At 42.8% G+C, this 16,830-nt stretch overlaps 1 protein-coding gene across 9 annotated transcripts in view; it reads right to left on the bottom strand.

Moving 5' to 3' along the window:
- Positions 1-16,830, bottom strand: part of DTNB (dystrobrevin beta) — a 218,432-nt gene that overhangs the window by 40,573 nt on the left and 161,029 nt on the right. For 5 of the 9 annotated variants that reach the window (XM_067294496.1, XM_067294497.1, XM_067294500.1 and 2 more), the window contains one exon: positions 16,161-16,181. The exons of 2 other annotated variants lie outside the window; for them this stretch is intronic. In XM_067294496.1, coding sequence (XP_067150597.1) covers positions 16,161-16,181 — 21 coding nt within the window. Of the gene's footprint in view, positions 1-14,263; positions 15,517-16,138; positions 16,182-16,830 lie in introns of those variants that run through there. 2 more of the 9 variants (XM_067294501.1, XM_067294503.1) reach the window with 2 other exon arrangements.

Genomic DNA, 16,830 nt, shown 5'->3' with positions numbered 1-16,830 from the left:
CCGCTCCACGCCGAAGGCCACGGCAGGAACCCGATCCACCCTCCTCCCTCCGCCCGGTCACCTTCGTGACGTACGCGGGCTCGCTACGCGCGGCCAAGCTGGCTGCCTGACGCGGGGCAGGCAGCGCCGCCAAGCAAAGGCAATGGCTATTACCTGCCGCAGCTGGGGGACTTCTGGAGGGCTGGATCTCACGGGAGATGTTTGGGCGCCTGGCGTGCACGAGACCGGAGTCGTCTGCAGGCTCGCCGGGACCCCGGGCGAGCCCTGGCGCCCCGAGCTCCCCAGCATGGGCACCGCTGTGCCCGGGGCCGCTGGCCACCGCTTTCACTCCTCCCTAGGTGCCCACATTAGCTGTGGGCTTGGAAAATGAGTCATGGAGAGCATGTCATGGGATTCACGCTGACTTCGACAACCACCCTTACAGCAGGGTAAGCGTTGGCTTCTTTTTTTTGAGCATGTGCCAGTGTGAATCCCCCTATACTGGACTGGCAAAGAGCAAACTGGACTTAAGTCTTTAGTAAAAGGTGCAAGATTTACTGGATCTGAGCAAGCAGAATCCACTCTAGACAGGCAGGAGAAGCATCAGCTGCTACCTGAGTTTGAGACCAAAGTACCGCTCGCCCCAACTTTGCCTGAGACCTACACAAGCATCTCATGCTTAGCAAAAAGCAGCAGGTCGCTCCCTTGTGCAGTTACTTACAGCTGCTGTAGGCATGTTTTTTAAAAGCCAGCTCCTCACGTCCTGGTGAAGCTCGTTTGATCTTTGGAAGGAGTGGCCCACTAGCTAATTAATAACAGAGTATGACGCATTATGAGAGCCTCTCTGATGTGATGCTGTGGTCTTTCAATAAGCTGCAAATAGCCACAAAGAGGAAGGGAAATAATCTGAAAGACTTGGTCCTGTCACTCTGAAACAGCAAGGCCCAAGGAATATCCAAAATAACACCCTTCCTCCCATTATGGACTGTGATTTCAGATGGAAAGCTGACAGGTTGATTATTTGGCTGATCATACTACGCGCTATTTGCATGCCAATGTATGACGCTGTAGTCCCATGCACACAATATATTCTGATCATCAAAGTCAAATGTAGGTGGTGTGCTTCTGGTAGGAAATTTGTTACTGACTGAGAACAGACAAGTCCCTATGGATTCGGTCCCCTATGATGACAATATGATCTGTTTTGTATTTTCCAGGAGCCTACACAGGAGAGTACGAATAGGGCATACTCTGGTGGCATCATATCGGAGCTGGAGGATGATAAGAAAAAAAGCAAGCATTACCAACAGGAACCTGAGACAGAACACACTTCTGTTGCATCTTCTTGCATCAGGCACAGGAAAAAAAAACTATTTTCCTTTTTTTTGAATTAAAAAACAGAGAAATGAACACCAGAATTAGCTTCCATCTACAGCAAAAAGCATACGCTGTTTGGCAACAGGTTCATGTAAGAAGCATCACGTTAGAGACGTAAGGATCATGAGAAGCACTGTATGGCACAAAACCAGATACCGGAAACTCGGGCAATGGCTTCTGCCCCTCGTGTCTGATGCCAGTGGCAGAGCAGTGAAGTTTCTTAAATTTCATGCTCCCTCATTCCCAGGCGGCTCACAACAGCAGCATCAAATTCACGGAGCTGTCAGCTGAGTAGCACGCACAGTTGTGGATGACACGGACTGGTGACCTCCACTCTATTTTCTTTTATCTCCTGTGGGTGGAACGGCCGTTGTCTAGGATGCTTAGGAATGGAGCTGAGACGTAAGACGGGCAATGCACAGTGCATGACACGGCGTACACTGCGTAAGAACCTTTTAAGAAGTGCCGAGAAGGACCAGTCTCCCTGATAACCCCAAGTCCTTAAAAATCTAAACTGGAACCTGGTCTTTTCAAGGGAATCCCAATGCTTGCAGCCTTGACGCCCTATTTATAATTACTGATACTGGGTCCTTGATCCCAGAAATACCTCTTGCTTCCTGATCCAGTTGCCTTAATAGTTTCTTTAAGTTCCCCATTACTATCCAAGAGTTTCAATAGGGAGAGAATCACTCTGCTCCAGTTTAAATAAAAGCTGCACTTGGCTGCTGTGGTCTGGCAGTTTGCAGAGGTGAGATGCAGAAGAGCTTGGGCCTCTGTAGTCACTAACCTTTAGACGTATTCTTGGCAAACAGATTTCCCCGCGGCAATGACACAACCAGGTAGCTAGGATGGGAATGGGCACAAGATACACAAACCCTGACAGAAGGGCTTAGCTCCATTTTTCCAACGACTTTAATCTGGGTGGCTTGAAGGTTGGATGGTACAGCAGCGTGGCTGAACTGAGCAGTCTCTCACTAGCCCAGCTAATTCTCACTGTGCTGGCAATCACCAAAATAGCAAACCGCTTAGGAGGTCTTGCTGATAATGACCAGGGCTACTATCAACAGAGTCCCTAAAACTGTCACGAGTTCTTCCAATAACGGTCAGTCACCTGCTGCTTTTTAGGTCTAAAGCAGTAACAGCTGGGAAAGACATTCTAGACAATCAAGTCTGTCTCCTCTTTTCACATATAACCGCATCACAGTAATTGTTCATCACGTAATGTTCTGTTCATTTATCAAGTGCTTTGGCAATGGCTTCCCTGGTAGGGAGGCTGGACGCTAACAGCGCTCAGAGCTCATGCCTGCTTCCTCCTGATGGCCTTTGCTGAACGGCCTGCTACTCTGGCCAAGGAAGATGACGCAACGAGGCATGAATCTCTTAATGTCCCAGACAACATATCATCTGCTATCATTATCGATCGTGAAAGTAAGACTTTGTATCTGAAATCCATGCTGAAGGGTCTTCCATCAGGCAGTAGGTTTGTCCTTGACATCCGCAACGGCTTGATGTAGGGCCTGTGAAACTGCTCGTAACAGCTGTGCCTGGTCTGCAGCTGAGTGCAGATGCAGACACTGACCTCCGTGCGCATGTGTTTAGCATATACTCATTCTGTACTGGAGATATATGTGTCTGCATTGGCGCTACGGTCTACAATGCAGTGCTCATCGACAGCAAAGCCAGGTCTTTATCCAGCTTCAGATCTTCCTCTATGTATTCATGCCTAGCTTGTTGGGGCAGAGAGCGATGGACATATTAAATCTGCCTGGCATAAGCAATTCTCCTTAGCAGCAGTGGCAGGTGTTGTATCCATCTCGCAGTGCAACCAATACAACACAAACCGGAAGGTCTGGAGATCACAGGTTTCCAGTCTTCTATGTTGAGGAAAAGGAATGTATAAATGGACGCCTAAACATATAGGCTGGACTGGAGTGAATCTAATTTTCAGCATCCAGTTTAAACAAGTCAAAGTCAATTACTAAGGTTATATATCAATGGATGAAAAAGACTGCAGAAATCTCTGAGAGAAATAACTGGAGCTAAGAATTTGTAATTCCCTCTCACCAACAGAGGCATTAGGGACTGCGGCTGCCATGCCCCCTATGACTACGAAGAGACAGAGAGCATACTTGACATCTGGATGCAAAGCACCTACTTTTAGGTGCATGAGTGCAAAAAGGCATTCATAATGGCACAATCCAGCTAACAAGATTTACATCTGGAATTCTGTATTTTACTTAATCTGCTGACCTCGGTAGTGTTGTCAGAAACACAGGATTAAACTTTATGATCAGAAGAACTGAGGCTGCTAGAAGCAAACATGCAATGTTTTCAAATCATTTCAGATGAATGGGGTCTGACTTTACCAAGGGTGCATATACGCTTTTCTCTTCAGTCCTAGGAGGCTAGTGGAAGTTAGATCTTTCTTAAAGCAAGCATCACCCCCCCACCTCCCCTTGGTGAATTTATTTCATCAAAGAATTCTTGTCTGTATCCAGAAAAGTTCAGAGAAAAAAAATTATTTTTCACATTAGCAAAGTTTTTACTAAACTACAGAAGCTAAAATTCTGAGATTTTCTATTTCTCTACCATTTTAATTCTATGTGGATTTAAGTACAACATCTGCTTTATACTTGCAAAACTAGGGATATTTAGAGTAGTCAGACTGAATCACAGATAAAATACAAGCATTTCTCTCTAAACCCAATTTGGATAACATGATGATTTTAGTAGTTAGAACAACTTTCATTTCACTTTGACAAATAAAACCCACAAGAGGTTTCAGTTTGAAAGCATCATGAAAGGCCAAATCTACAGCTGGAATAGATATTTCATACAATCAGACTCTTTGGTAAGACTATTTTGACCTAGCATTAAGGACAGATTGATTCCAGGTATGTTTTTTCATTTTTGTAGTACAGTGTAACATTTACACCAATGTTTGACTATGTAGAAGTATTCTGATTTTTTTGATAGTTAGGTTGTAAATATGTGTTGTCACAGGGCTGTAGCCCTCACTGTAAAAGAGGAAAGTATCTCTATAAGGACTAATGTAAAATCTGAAGTAAGCAAATAGCGAACCTCATCATTTCCAAGTTCTTGAATTCATATATGTCTTTAATACTAAACAGTATTGCAACTCTATTTTCTAGATTTCTTTATCTTACTTCTAGCATGCCTCAAATCAGCCATAACTACCTAAAAAAAAAAAGAGAGAAGAAAAGGTAAAGCAAAATGCGTATCTCAATGATGTGACCGGTTCAGGATGCTGCCTAGCACTGCAAATAGCTCCCTCCGGCAAGGAGTTCGGTGGCCGGCAGGGAGGGCATCCAGCCGCCCTGCAGCCGGTTGACAGACAAGGCATCGCGAGCGCCGCGAAGATCTCCTCTCGGCTGGTTGACCGGGGATGCTTTTCTAAGATAACTGAATCAACGCCAACGTGACAGCAACGAGATAGATAGGCAGTGAAATGCAAATCCTTCCTAGAGATGTTGCACGCTCCTCAAAACCAGCCTTACCAGAATGCAACGCATTGAGGTACGTTGTCAAATTAGACTTCAGTGGCACAACCACCGTTTTGAGATGGTGCACTGTGTCGACAATTATGGGGTTGTGCCTTCACGCATCTCTTTAGTTTGTTCGAAGTCAGAGTGCAAAAGTATATCTGTGGGCTGGGGAAATAGAGAACAAATTGGAAAGAGGCCAATAACCCAAAAGAAACTACCAACTTCAAAAAAATAAAAGTTTACAACACAGTTAGTAAAAAAGCGATTTATGTTCAAAGGGATTATTTTGTTGTATCAGAACATACCTAAAGTCTTGTGCTGCATATAACATGCTTTAACAAGATGTTTTGGGACTTCCTTTGAAAAACACAACCCTTATAAAGAAACGAGGTGGAAAAAGGGATAGCTCCTTACAAAGGAAAGGGCCAAAATGGAGCAATAAAGTCTGTGTAACAGATGATGACATAGGCCCCAAATTGCTGCCATCTGTTAGCAACCTTTGCCCGGTGAAATGAATTTCATGTGAGGTCAAGAAATCCCAGACTGCTATTTCTATTAATAAAGGCCAGGTGCCATATAAACCAATGCTGGATCCAGATGTCCTTCATGTGGATCTGCTTACCCTTCCATGCTTGGATAGTGATAGAAAGGAAAGTATTACAGTGCACACCCAGAAATGCATTTAATATTGATTTCTCTGGAATTACTGGGCATGCATTATAGACCTTCCATTCTACTTAATGTCTACAGTTGAGCTATGTGACTAATACTGCTGTAAGGTGTGCAGCAGTCCTTAAGGATGAAGTTATAGTATGTGCAGCTGCAACATGGGCTTCTTCCATATTTTTCATGACTGTGCACAAGAAGCGATACTTTCTACAAGTGACAGCAAAGATTTAGGCAACAGTTCTCACTTGAATTTAATCAACATCTTGTTGGATAGTCTTGAATGTCTAACGAAGTATCAGTTTTCCCTGTCTCTGAAATGGGCATACTCAAATTTATCTAGCATAGAAAGATATGAAAATGTATGCTGATGTAGTTTAGTTAAGAATAAAATGCTATAGAAAAGCTAAGCATATCCACTATTCATGGCACTGATCAGTTGTATTCAGGTGTCAATCCAGTGCTACAGCACAGCAGAAGGAATTGGTAATTCCAGAGACTAAACATATGCTAGGTCATATCCTAAAGGGGAATATGCACGCATCATTTGCACTGCTCTTAAGCTTACTTTGATACTAGATCAGGTCTTTGACTACAAAATGAAGCAAAACTTGTTTCAGAGCGTTTGGCACAGCTATGAAATTCAAGAGGGAAGCATAAACTATTTCACATGCTGGACTCTACATGGAAAATCATTAAACAGTTACAATTTATGCTCAAAGAAAATATCTTGAAATAAATTATTCCAGAATTCTGTCTTCTAGCTTTCAACTCAGCCAAAATCATCACTAGCATCACATTTCTTAGGGACTAAATAAACATCAAGTAGAATTAGATCTTGCCAAAGCAAGTGCAAACCCTTCCAGTATATCGCTCCAGTCACCTTAACAATATCTCCACAACAGAAACACAAAACCTATCAGCTCATGCATGTCAATCCAAAAATGTGGCAACATTAACAAACGCTTTGGTGGAAACATGCATGTGGAATGAAAAATACCACTAGCACACCAGAATGAATTCTCATGGACATGCAACAGAGGCCTGAAGCACCCACGTTGTGGGAGAGCATCTTCTGCAAAACAACCACTCTGACCTCACGTATGAGATCCTCAATAGCTATCTACAAAGTATTCCTATAGGATAAGCCTAGGAACGGAATTCTTGATTCTGTTGGATACTAAATAATCCCTGGCTCCGTAGAGACATTGTTTATCATTAGAACACAATACAACCTTCCTTCTGATTTACTGTTACACAAACAATTCTCTTCTCTTACTGCTCCACATGAGCTTAGCATGGCTCTCTGGTGATATACCTTGTCTGATCCACAGGTGCTAACTACATTTTTTCTGTCAAGTGGCCTAAATGATTGCCAGAAAAGGATCAAACTAAGGAACTGCATTTAACCTCTCTTAGTTCGGATTTTGTATTTCTTGCAGATCTGATGCAAGGTCACTGAAGGTGTAGCTACAAGATCTGCTGGCATCACCTTTTTTTCTAGCAAGGCTGTTTTTAACTAGGACAATTTCAGTACTCTGATTTGTAACATGGCCCCTCAAACAATTGCATCAACATAAATGCAGGAGCAGTGAATACTGGCACAAGAAAAGGAATGTGTCAAGCTGGTGTCGCCGTCAAAGTCAGCTTATTGCAAAGCTGAACCCTCAGTCCAAAACTTTGTTCTATCCAACTATATCAGATAGGCCAATAAAACAGTATGGCCTCTCCCTACAAACCTGACCTCCTTAACAAAATACTAAGCTTAAAATTAAAATGTTGGTTTTATTGCAAGAAAATCTGAGTATTAAAAATATTATTAAACTGCTAAGAAGGAAAATTTCTCATATACAAGACTTGCAGAATAAAGACATTTTTAGTATGCCCCAAACTGACAGTTTGAGCTCAGACACTTCACAAATACTGTTCTTACTGCGCAGTCTCTAGAGGTCTTACCATTACCTGGACTACGGGTCATTCATGTCACGGATCCACAGACAGCTCAGATGTGGGGGTGTTTATTAGCTCAAGCACTGTTCTCATGCATCTCTATCTCTACATCCAAGGTGCGTTTAGGCTTGAAGACACTATGCCCTCGCGTGCAGACTACTACTTTGGCATGATATGGTGACCCCGTTAACAAACGCTGGTGGTTCCGTTCTAACTCAGAGGGGCTGGGTGCCGCTGTGCTGAGCTCCCAGACGTGGTGGGAGCGACGTGCGAAGGCTCTTGTGGTTCCACAGAGCCCAGCTGAGGTCCAGCTAGGTGCACTAGCTCCAGCAGATCGGACCCAAGCCGACTCTACGCAAACCCACCGTTTCTGCAACAGTTCCCCTGATCTCCACATTTCTTTGCTGGGGAATATCATGATGCCTGAGCTATTTTTATATTCCTGTGCTATGCTGGAGCTAGAAGATCCTCTGAGACCCTCAGCTTCCTGGGGAATGCAGGAACGCTCTGCCAGATCAGCTGGAGCAAGCCTGGGGCAGCAGGACTGGCACCCAAACACTACTAAGGAGGCTGGAAAGTGCTGAGATGTGAGGCTGTCTCTGCACCACCTCCCCTTCGTAAGATCTGGGTTCTTCTAGTGCCCAGGGCATTCTAGGGCTCACTGCAGAAATAATGGAGAATTGGCTATATTTAACTGCCCTGAAGAAACCTAGAAAACAAGTGCTAGATTATAATCAGCTTTCACACACTTTCACACATACAAACTCCCTCCGAGGCTGATCCCCTCACCCCGGACAGAGCTGGCCTCCGAGCGGCTTGTGGGACCAGGTGGCCCTATACCTTCTGTACTGACCACAGGAGCTTTTAGGTGGGAACTCAAAACCACGTGTAAATCACGGCCTCAGTCATTCTACCTTAATGAAACGCTTCTCGATACCTTTCGTTCCATTACCCAGACAGACTGCAGGATGAACAGGGAAACAGCAGGGCTATGATTTCTGAGAGTTTATAACGTGCATTTTTGAAGAATGCTCCCTTAGTACAGTGGATCCTGCTGCCGCTGCACGTTTCAAAGTTATTAATATCAAAATGAGACATAGCAAGTAGGGAGAAAATACTTTAAATACAGAAATAAGCCTTATGACTCTTGGAATCTTCTGAGTACATGACATACGACAAGCCCTTGACTTTCCTTATAACTGCCCATGATAAATCTATAGTAACCATCGTATTCTAATGCACACTAGTGCATTCTAGTGTAAAAGCTGTAATATTACTTCATTTCTAATCCTCTTTCCACAGATAATGTGTACTAAAACAAACAAGCAAGCAAACAAACAGAAACCTCCAGAAGATCAAAACTGAGAATTTTCATGCTAGGCAGCCTCTTGACAGAGAATCTGTATTAAAAAAAGAACAACCCCTTCAGCTGTTCTTGAAGTACATTAGAATGAATAAGCATATTTTTTCCCAAGTCAAAAGCAATTGTAGCCACAATATTTTTGTACAGAGCTTTGTTAAAAGTGGTAGCAGCTTAAAAGAACTTGGCATACATGTATTTCTCAGTGAAGGCAAGACTTGGGAAAACATAAAAACTGAACAAACTCCTGCCTGTTTTAAATTCTGCAATCCAAAACGTGATTAAGCAGAGGAATGCGATTCAGGAAAGACATGAATGGAATGGGTACTCTGCATAACCGGTTCTAAGTTACAGCTATTACCTCTTAATAGGACAGCAGGAACATATAAAAAAAAATCACACTTCTGCCTGACAATTTTCTCAACTGCTATTTAGGAAAATATCTCAGGTTACTACAATTCACTAAATTCATGTAAGTGTGCTCTACTATTTTAATTTGCCTTGTGCATTTCCTAGCAGTGTTTGGCCTTGACCAGGCATCCACTAGACACACAGCATTAGAAAGGAGAGCAGCAACCCACTTTCATCTGCTACTGCCTGAGCCTTGCTCAATCCTCTTAGCTCTGCCCTCCAAGCTTGCCACAGAGGGCAAAATACAGCAGGAGAGGCCTGAGTGAGGCCACATAAACTTGTTAATGCAATGCAGGGAGTGGAATTGCATCTTCTTCCTCTTCAGACAGAAACCAGGTCTTCTGTAGACATGAGCTCCCCATCCTAAGTCTACATTTCAGTGCACTCATCCCAGTCGGTACAGGAAGTACCACCGCATTATTCAGTGATTTGTCTCTTACCTGACATCCAACCACCACAGGACAGTGTGATCCATCAGAATGAACAGATTTCCAGGAAAGTAATCCTCATGCATATCCATGGTTATTCCCTGCCAAGCCTTCCTTCTTGTATCAGAGAAAGTCATCTGCTAGGGACAGTGCTACCAACTAATGAGCAGGGTGAGATCATCTTCACTGCTGATACCTTATGTCAACATGGACCTAGCCTTCCTTTCTGACATGTTTACTGAACATCCTTAGGTATGAAGGTCTGGTTCCCTACACAACCTTCAATCATCTTTAACATCTAAATTGCTCTTTCATGAGTCTTTCTGGGTTTGACATCCTTCAGAAGGCCCATGAAAGTGGCTACTAGTTTGGAGGCACAAACTCAAAGTGTACTCTGTGGCTATGTCTGTCTATACCAAGGGACTGAACCATGCTCAGGAGCATGTCTGGCACTGGAACAAGACAATTTACACGATCAAGCTGTTAGAATATCCCAGGCATGATTTTGACATGTTTCAGCTAGCACATTCCCAAACAATTCCCAGGCACATTGCAGGGACCATTCCCAATAGGTAGACTACCACCAGGTTTTGGAGGCTAGGAAAATTTATGAGCGTAAAGGCAGGCGTTTTCATGCCAGTTGGCCTCTGTGTCAGAGAATTTTTCCATGCGCATTTACTAGCATAGACATAGCCCACATGTCTCAGGAACTGCTACGGTTCTTTTCAGTTTAACCAGAGAAGCCATTTAAAGCTGCCACTGTGGTGGGTAACCAGATCTGGTCCTTCCCCTAAATCTATCCTGAGCAGGCAGTTTTGTCTTAGTCTATATTACACTACCTGGGCTGTTCACCCTTCCGTCTAGAAGGTGGCCTTCCACTTATTTCAGAAAAGTTTTTCAGTTATGACTGTAAATGACCATCATACAAGCAAGTTGGGGCTTATTAACTATATAGCTGGCAGACATGATCCGTCAATACTGAGAGTTTGCTAATCTTTCACAGAGGCCAAAGGCATAAACTGTAAATGAATGAGGCCATGCAGTATAAGAAAGCAGCTGATTTGCAGTATTGAGGCATTAGGAGGAATTCCTGACATTTTTGTTAAAATACATCAGCATGTGATGGTGGGACTCGCTCATCATGGGGTCAGTGTTCCACTTTGGAGAGGAGTACAGGACCATTGGCTGACGCAAAAAAGGATGCGGAACTGAACAGCACTCTCAGATCTGGATATCAGTATGATAAGATTTCCTCAGCAGTTACAGGATTCTTCAGTAGCTCCCAGTTCTAACATGGGTTGGAATTCCTCACTCAGAGATTTCTACATCTTCTTCAGGAATGATGCAGGTATCATTTTAACTTGCTGTTTGGGATCAGTTTTGCTATAGCAGTAGGTTAAGAAGGTTCACCTCAGTGAAGGCTGAGTGTATTCAAAGTGAGGTGAAAAAGTATTGCCGTCCTTACACTTTTCATGCTGACAGAAGGTTATCATCTATTTATTCTGGAACTTTTGAATGAAGGGAGGAAAAGTGGGACTCTTAACTCCCTCTCATTTGAGTTAAGGAAGAACCCTACTAGGATTTCCATGACCTCACGAGGATTATTTGGTGATAGTGCACCCACATTTTGGATTGGTAACACAACTTCAGAATTCATGAGCCTCATTTGCTCTGTTATGACATATGGTTCCCGCCATCTTGCAAAAGGAAAAAATTTCAGTTCCAATGTTTAATTATTCCCATGTGAGCTTCTTTGCCATGAAGCCATTTCTGTGCTTGTTTAGCATTAAAGCAGTCCTCTTCTGTGAGAGTATGAATGCTTGACCTTCTGCTGGATTTGTTGTATGTATTGTACCACATGCCAAAGACATGATACATGTGATGTATATCTGTGACTGTGAATTCCTTTAGCATTCTTCGGAATATTGAATAGTAGAGCTGCAAATGCGGCTCATTTGACTATAAAACAAAGAGATTTTAATATTTAGCAGATTATTTAAGCTTCTCACCAGCTGTGACGTAAAAATAGTCCTGTTGTAAATTAGGATCTACATTGGCAAAGATCTTTGTTAGCTTGGACACAATAATCTTAGTAATAGAGAACAGTGTGTGGACTATGAATACCTTACAGCATAATACCACATCACTGAAATAATATCTATACACACAAGCTTTTCCTCAACGGTGTGATAAGGACTGGCCCAATCTATGCAGGGCAGTCCTGCAAAGGGGAAGAGAATACAGAAGCTTTTAAAGTCTTTATGGAAAATCAACTCTGAACATGGGACACAAAAGTTAATGGACATTACTGTAAATACCGGGATCAGAAACAATGGATCTTTCCTGATACAAACTGCTTATAACCTGCCATGATTTTCTGACCAAAACTGGCCAAAGGCTATGATATCTTCTAGGCCTTTTAAGGACATTTTTTTGTCTGGAGTTTGGTCTCTCAGATGTCACTATGCTCTGCTAGTCTTCTGCTGGATATGGAAGTCAGTTCTCACGAATTCTCTGTAGATGCCTGGTGGTATTGTTAGCAGCTGAGTAACTTCTTATTAGCCCGCCAGGAGAAGCTAAGATCTCTACTCAATGCTTAGCCATGCAATCTCTCTTTCTGGCTGCAAATATATGAACAAACTGCCCCACTAGGCTAAATGTCTTCATCAGCTAGGTTGAATGCTTGATCATGATGACCGCCATGCAGTTCAAAATGGCCATGCTAACCTGAGCATGTTCAGCTCCTGGAATGCAGCTTGTGCTGTCTTGGTTAAATGCAAAATGAATGAGATGGCTTTTTTCCAGGAAGTCTTTTTTGCTGGCCAAGCGGCTTGTTCGAATGTAGCCAAGAAAGCCCATACTCTTTGGCCCATCTCTGTAAATCTTGCTAGCAATATGGTGAAGGCAGGACCAGACTGCAGCTTCACTGCAGCTTCAGCAGTGAAGGGAAATCAGAAATTGCAAAAGTGGATGCTGATGCTATTGCTCTTGATCTGCTGCCAGTTCTGAATCAGATATTGTCTTGTTGATCTGCCTGTTATTTACCTTAACCTTTCATGTAAATTCATGCTGCCACCAGATAAGCAATCCACCGTGTCAAGGGTTGAGAGGATCATGACCTTAGATCACTAAGGCACTTGAGCCTTCTCTTCCATGGGACCTAGACCACATTTCCCTTCATATATGTTCCAGCTGATTCTGGACTACAACTGGTTTGGAAGCACAAACCAGCAACAAGACCTGATGCGGGCGACTATTTGAATAACTCTGTTAGTATTCTCCTTCCATAGCAGGACTTGGCTAGTCTTTTCCAGGTCTTGTCCTGAATAGGTCCAGCTACAGAGAGACAGAAGTCTGCAGACCTTTGCAAGATACTAACTGGACGGGGCTCTTCTCTAACTTCATTTTCCAAGTCTGATACTTGTGGGCATGGGCTGGAGCTGTCTGAGTACCCTGTAGGCCCCTTTCTAACTACTGTAGGGTTTTCTACACTTATGTAGAGGGAAGATATGACTCTACAACCACCAAAACTGGCAGAGGTTCTAAAAGACAGTGGGATGTTTGATAATATTTTTAAAGTGCTTAAGTTGGCTGTGTTTCTTTAACCTGAGTTCTCACAGACATTCAGCCCTTTACTCAAGTATTTCTCTTGTTGGAATAAATGGAGGACAATGAAGTCTTGAATACATTACCAAGCCAGTGTATGGTTCACTGAGTTCTTCTGGAATTCAAATTGGAGATACGCCATTACCTCCCTTCCGAAATAGCAGAGATACCAATACACTGGGTGATGTGTAGGGTTGTGATCAACAGCATGAAGTCCAGATGGAGGCCAGACACCAGCGGTGTGCCCCAGGGTTTGATACTGGGTCCAGTATTGTTTAACCTCTTCATTAATGACCTCGATGATGGGACAGGGTATGCCCTCTGCAAGTTTGCAGATGATTCAAAACTGTAAGGAGTGGTTAAAACACCAGAGGGCTGTGCTGCCATGCAGAGGGACCTCGACAGGCTGGAGAAATGGGCAGAGAGGAACCTCATGAAGTTCAGCAAAGGCAAGTGCAGAGTCCTGCACCTGGGGAAGAATAACCCCACGCACCAGGAAAGGCTGACCTGCTGGAAAGCAGTGTGGCAGAAAAAGACCTGGAGCTTCTGGTGGACAAGTTGACCATGAGCTAGCAATGTGCTCTTGTGGCATAGAAGGTCAACAGCATCACGGGTTGCATTTGGAAAAGCACAGCTTGCCCCTCTACTCAACACAGGTCAGGCCACACCTGGAAGGCTGGGTCCAGTTCTGGGCTCCCCAGCAAAAGTAAGACATAGAGCTACCGTAGCGAGTTCAGCAAAGGGCCATGAAGATGATTAAGGGACTGGAGCATCTGGCATATGAGGACAGGCTGAAAGAGCTGGGACTGTTCAGCCAGGAGGAGAGAAGGCTCAGGGGGGATCTTATCAATGTGTATAAATATCTGATGGGGGAGTATAAAGAAGATGGAGCCAGACTCTTCTCAGTGGTATTCAGTGAAAGGACAAGAGGCAATGGGCACAAACTGAAATACAGGAAATTCCACTTAAATGTACAAAAAAGCTTTATTATTGTGAAGATGGTCAAGCATTGGAACAGATTGCCCAGGCAGCTTGTGAAGTCTCCATCCTTGGATATGATGTCCAGTTGGGTTGGTCAAAACCTCCCTGGACAAGGTCCTGAACAATCTGCTCTAGCTGATTCTGCTTTGAGCAGAGGGGTTGGACTAGATGATCTCCAGAAATGCCTTCCAGCCTCACTGATTTTCTCAGCCAAGTGGAACACCGTGCACTAAGACCTCTAGTTTCCTCAGGCTGCACCTTCACGCTTTAGAGGAAAGCAATTTCAATCTATTTCAGTCCATGCAAATGAGAAAGGATGTAAAGTTTCAATTCCTACATATCAGCAGTGTGGCCTTCAGTTGGTCAAAATCTGCCGTCTTGAATTTCATATCCTTTTTGGCTCATTCATCATTGATTCCAACAGAATGGGACCGGGCAGGGAAACAATGTGTTGACGCTGTTTTAGCAGAAGTTGGCTCTCTTATCCTCTTGTAAACATAGTGTTCCACAAAGAGAAAGGAAGTAAAATCGGGTAAAGTCTCCCTTTGTTCTTGTATTTACCCTTTTTCTATATCCATAATCAGGACGAACATCACAGCACAGGAAAAACAAGATAACATAACACTGCATTTCCATGTAGATGCTTATTCATAGTGATTATGCTGGATAAGAGAATGACATGTAATATAGCATTCCACTTGCACAGTTTGAAGTGGGAGGACAGGGACTGTGCAGTCTTGATTGTTTTCCTTTCTCCAGGAAATTCCTTGAAGATCGCTGCCACATGCTGCAATCTGGTCCCTTCATTAAGCAAAGAATTTCTGCAAGGCACCTTAGCAAACCCAGGGATAAATCTTCACTGGCAGCATCAGGCAAAGTTGAGTTGGGATTCAACAGAAGATGCACACTCACCACAACCTTCTCTTTAAATTGATGACAGAATTTTAATGAAAGGTCTTCCATGAGTCACCAAAAGCCATTTCCAGCACATGTAGCACTGTGAAATGTTTTCAGCAACAGAAGCTGCCCAGAAATATGTATTTCCTTACAAAAAATAAGTTACAATAATTTTCAAATTCATGTAAGGTATCTGCTAAACATGTAAAAAACTCAGCATCGGGAAACACAGGCCTAACCTTTGTTAACGCTTCATGTACAAAGGAAAACGTAGTTGGAAATGCTGAAAATTTGTTCTGCTGGAGAAAAGACACTGAACATCTGGCTATTTCTGAGAAAAGTAGAAGGGCTCCCTCTGGAGTGGATTCCAAAATTAACACAAGATTCAGATTTTTGCAGGTACTCAAAGAAAATGAAAATCAGTAACAAAGCAAACGCATTCTTGTCTCTCGTTAGTTTACTCATTTTGTTTACAATGAACATATTGGGACTAATTCAAGGAGACTATATCATGACTGAATGACTGAATCCATGCCTAGAGTATTAAGCCATTAATTAGTTTTCATGCGTGGACTTGTATGTGGCAGAGGCAAATTAAAGGTTACCTGAAGAGACGAGAAAGCTCTTATTAGCATGTAAAATGCTGCAAAGACTCTCCAACAAAATATATTATAAAGCAAGCTGAGAATTCACATTTTCAACCCTGGATGGTCATGCACAATTCTAAAAAACTAATGAATGCAGTCATTGGTTGTATACTTATGGCAATAAACTTAATTTGAAAGAGAGAGAAAAATAACTTTGAGGGAATATACAAAAACATGCTCTACTGGAAACCAATGAAGATTGTTCTCAAATTTACAAATGAGGAAGACCCCACACTCCCTACCCCAAATTCTGCTGCATGGTTTATTTGCATACAGTCCAGTTAACAGGAAATTGTATATTCATGCAGAAAGAAAAAGGAGTTAGATCACCTACAAACTGAAGTCAACTTACTGCCTGCTTTTGCTCTTCTTCCTATAAACGTCGGCAAGAGAAAAAGGTGAAGAGAGAAACAGGACAGATTAATTATCATATTACAAAGAAACATACATACACAAAATATACAACACATCAAATGAAAGAACAGAACATGGCAAGTTGTAGAAACATCTGTATACACAAAAAGATAGAAGGAAGTCAGACATAACAGCTGTGGTGAGAAAGCAAAGGTGTAATTTGTTCCATCTCTCAAAAGAAGTTTCTTGCCTAAAATGAACATCAGTATTTGTGAATGTTGAATACGTGGAACAGATTTCACAGTGATCTTTTTTCTTTTACGCAGAACCTTTACTGGCTTCTCTTTCTACACTGGACTCAAAAATGAGTCTAGCTGTCTTCAAGATGATCATGTTTTCAGCCAAGAAATATTAGACTACTGTCCTCTAAAGTCTGCAAATACCATTTGAAGCGTGCAACTAACTGATGCACTGCATGTGGTTTCGTACGTGCACAAATCTTCCATCACAAAGACGAAAAATGTCCTAACTTGAGAGGTGAAATACCTCCTTTTGATTACAGATTGAGCATTACCACTGGGCCTGTAGTGACCTCTGCGGATCAGATTTCCAAAGGGCACATTAAAGAGTGGCAAACGACCAGCACTGGAAGGAGAAGAGAGAAACTG

This window comes from Apteryx mantelli, chromosome 3, assembly GCF_036417845.1.
Source record: "Apteryx mantelli isolate bAptMan1 chromosome 3, bAptMan1.hap1, whole genome shotgun sequence".
NCBI lineage: Eukaryota > Metazoa > Chordata > Aves > Apterygiformes > Apterygidae > Apteryx > Apteryx mantelli.
This window is presented reverse-complemented; position numbering and strand designations above follow the sequence as displayed.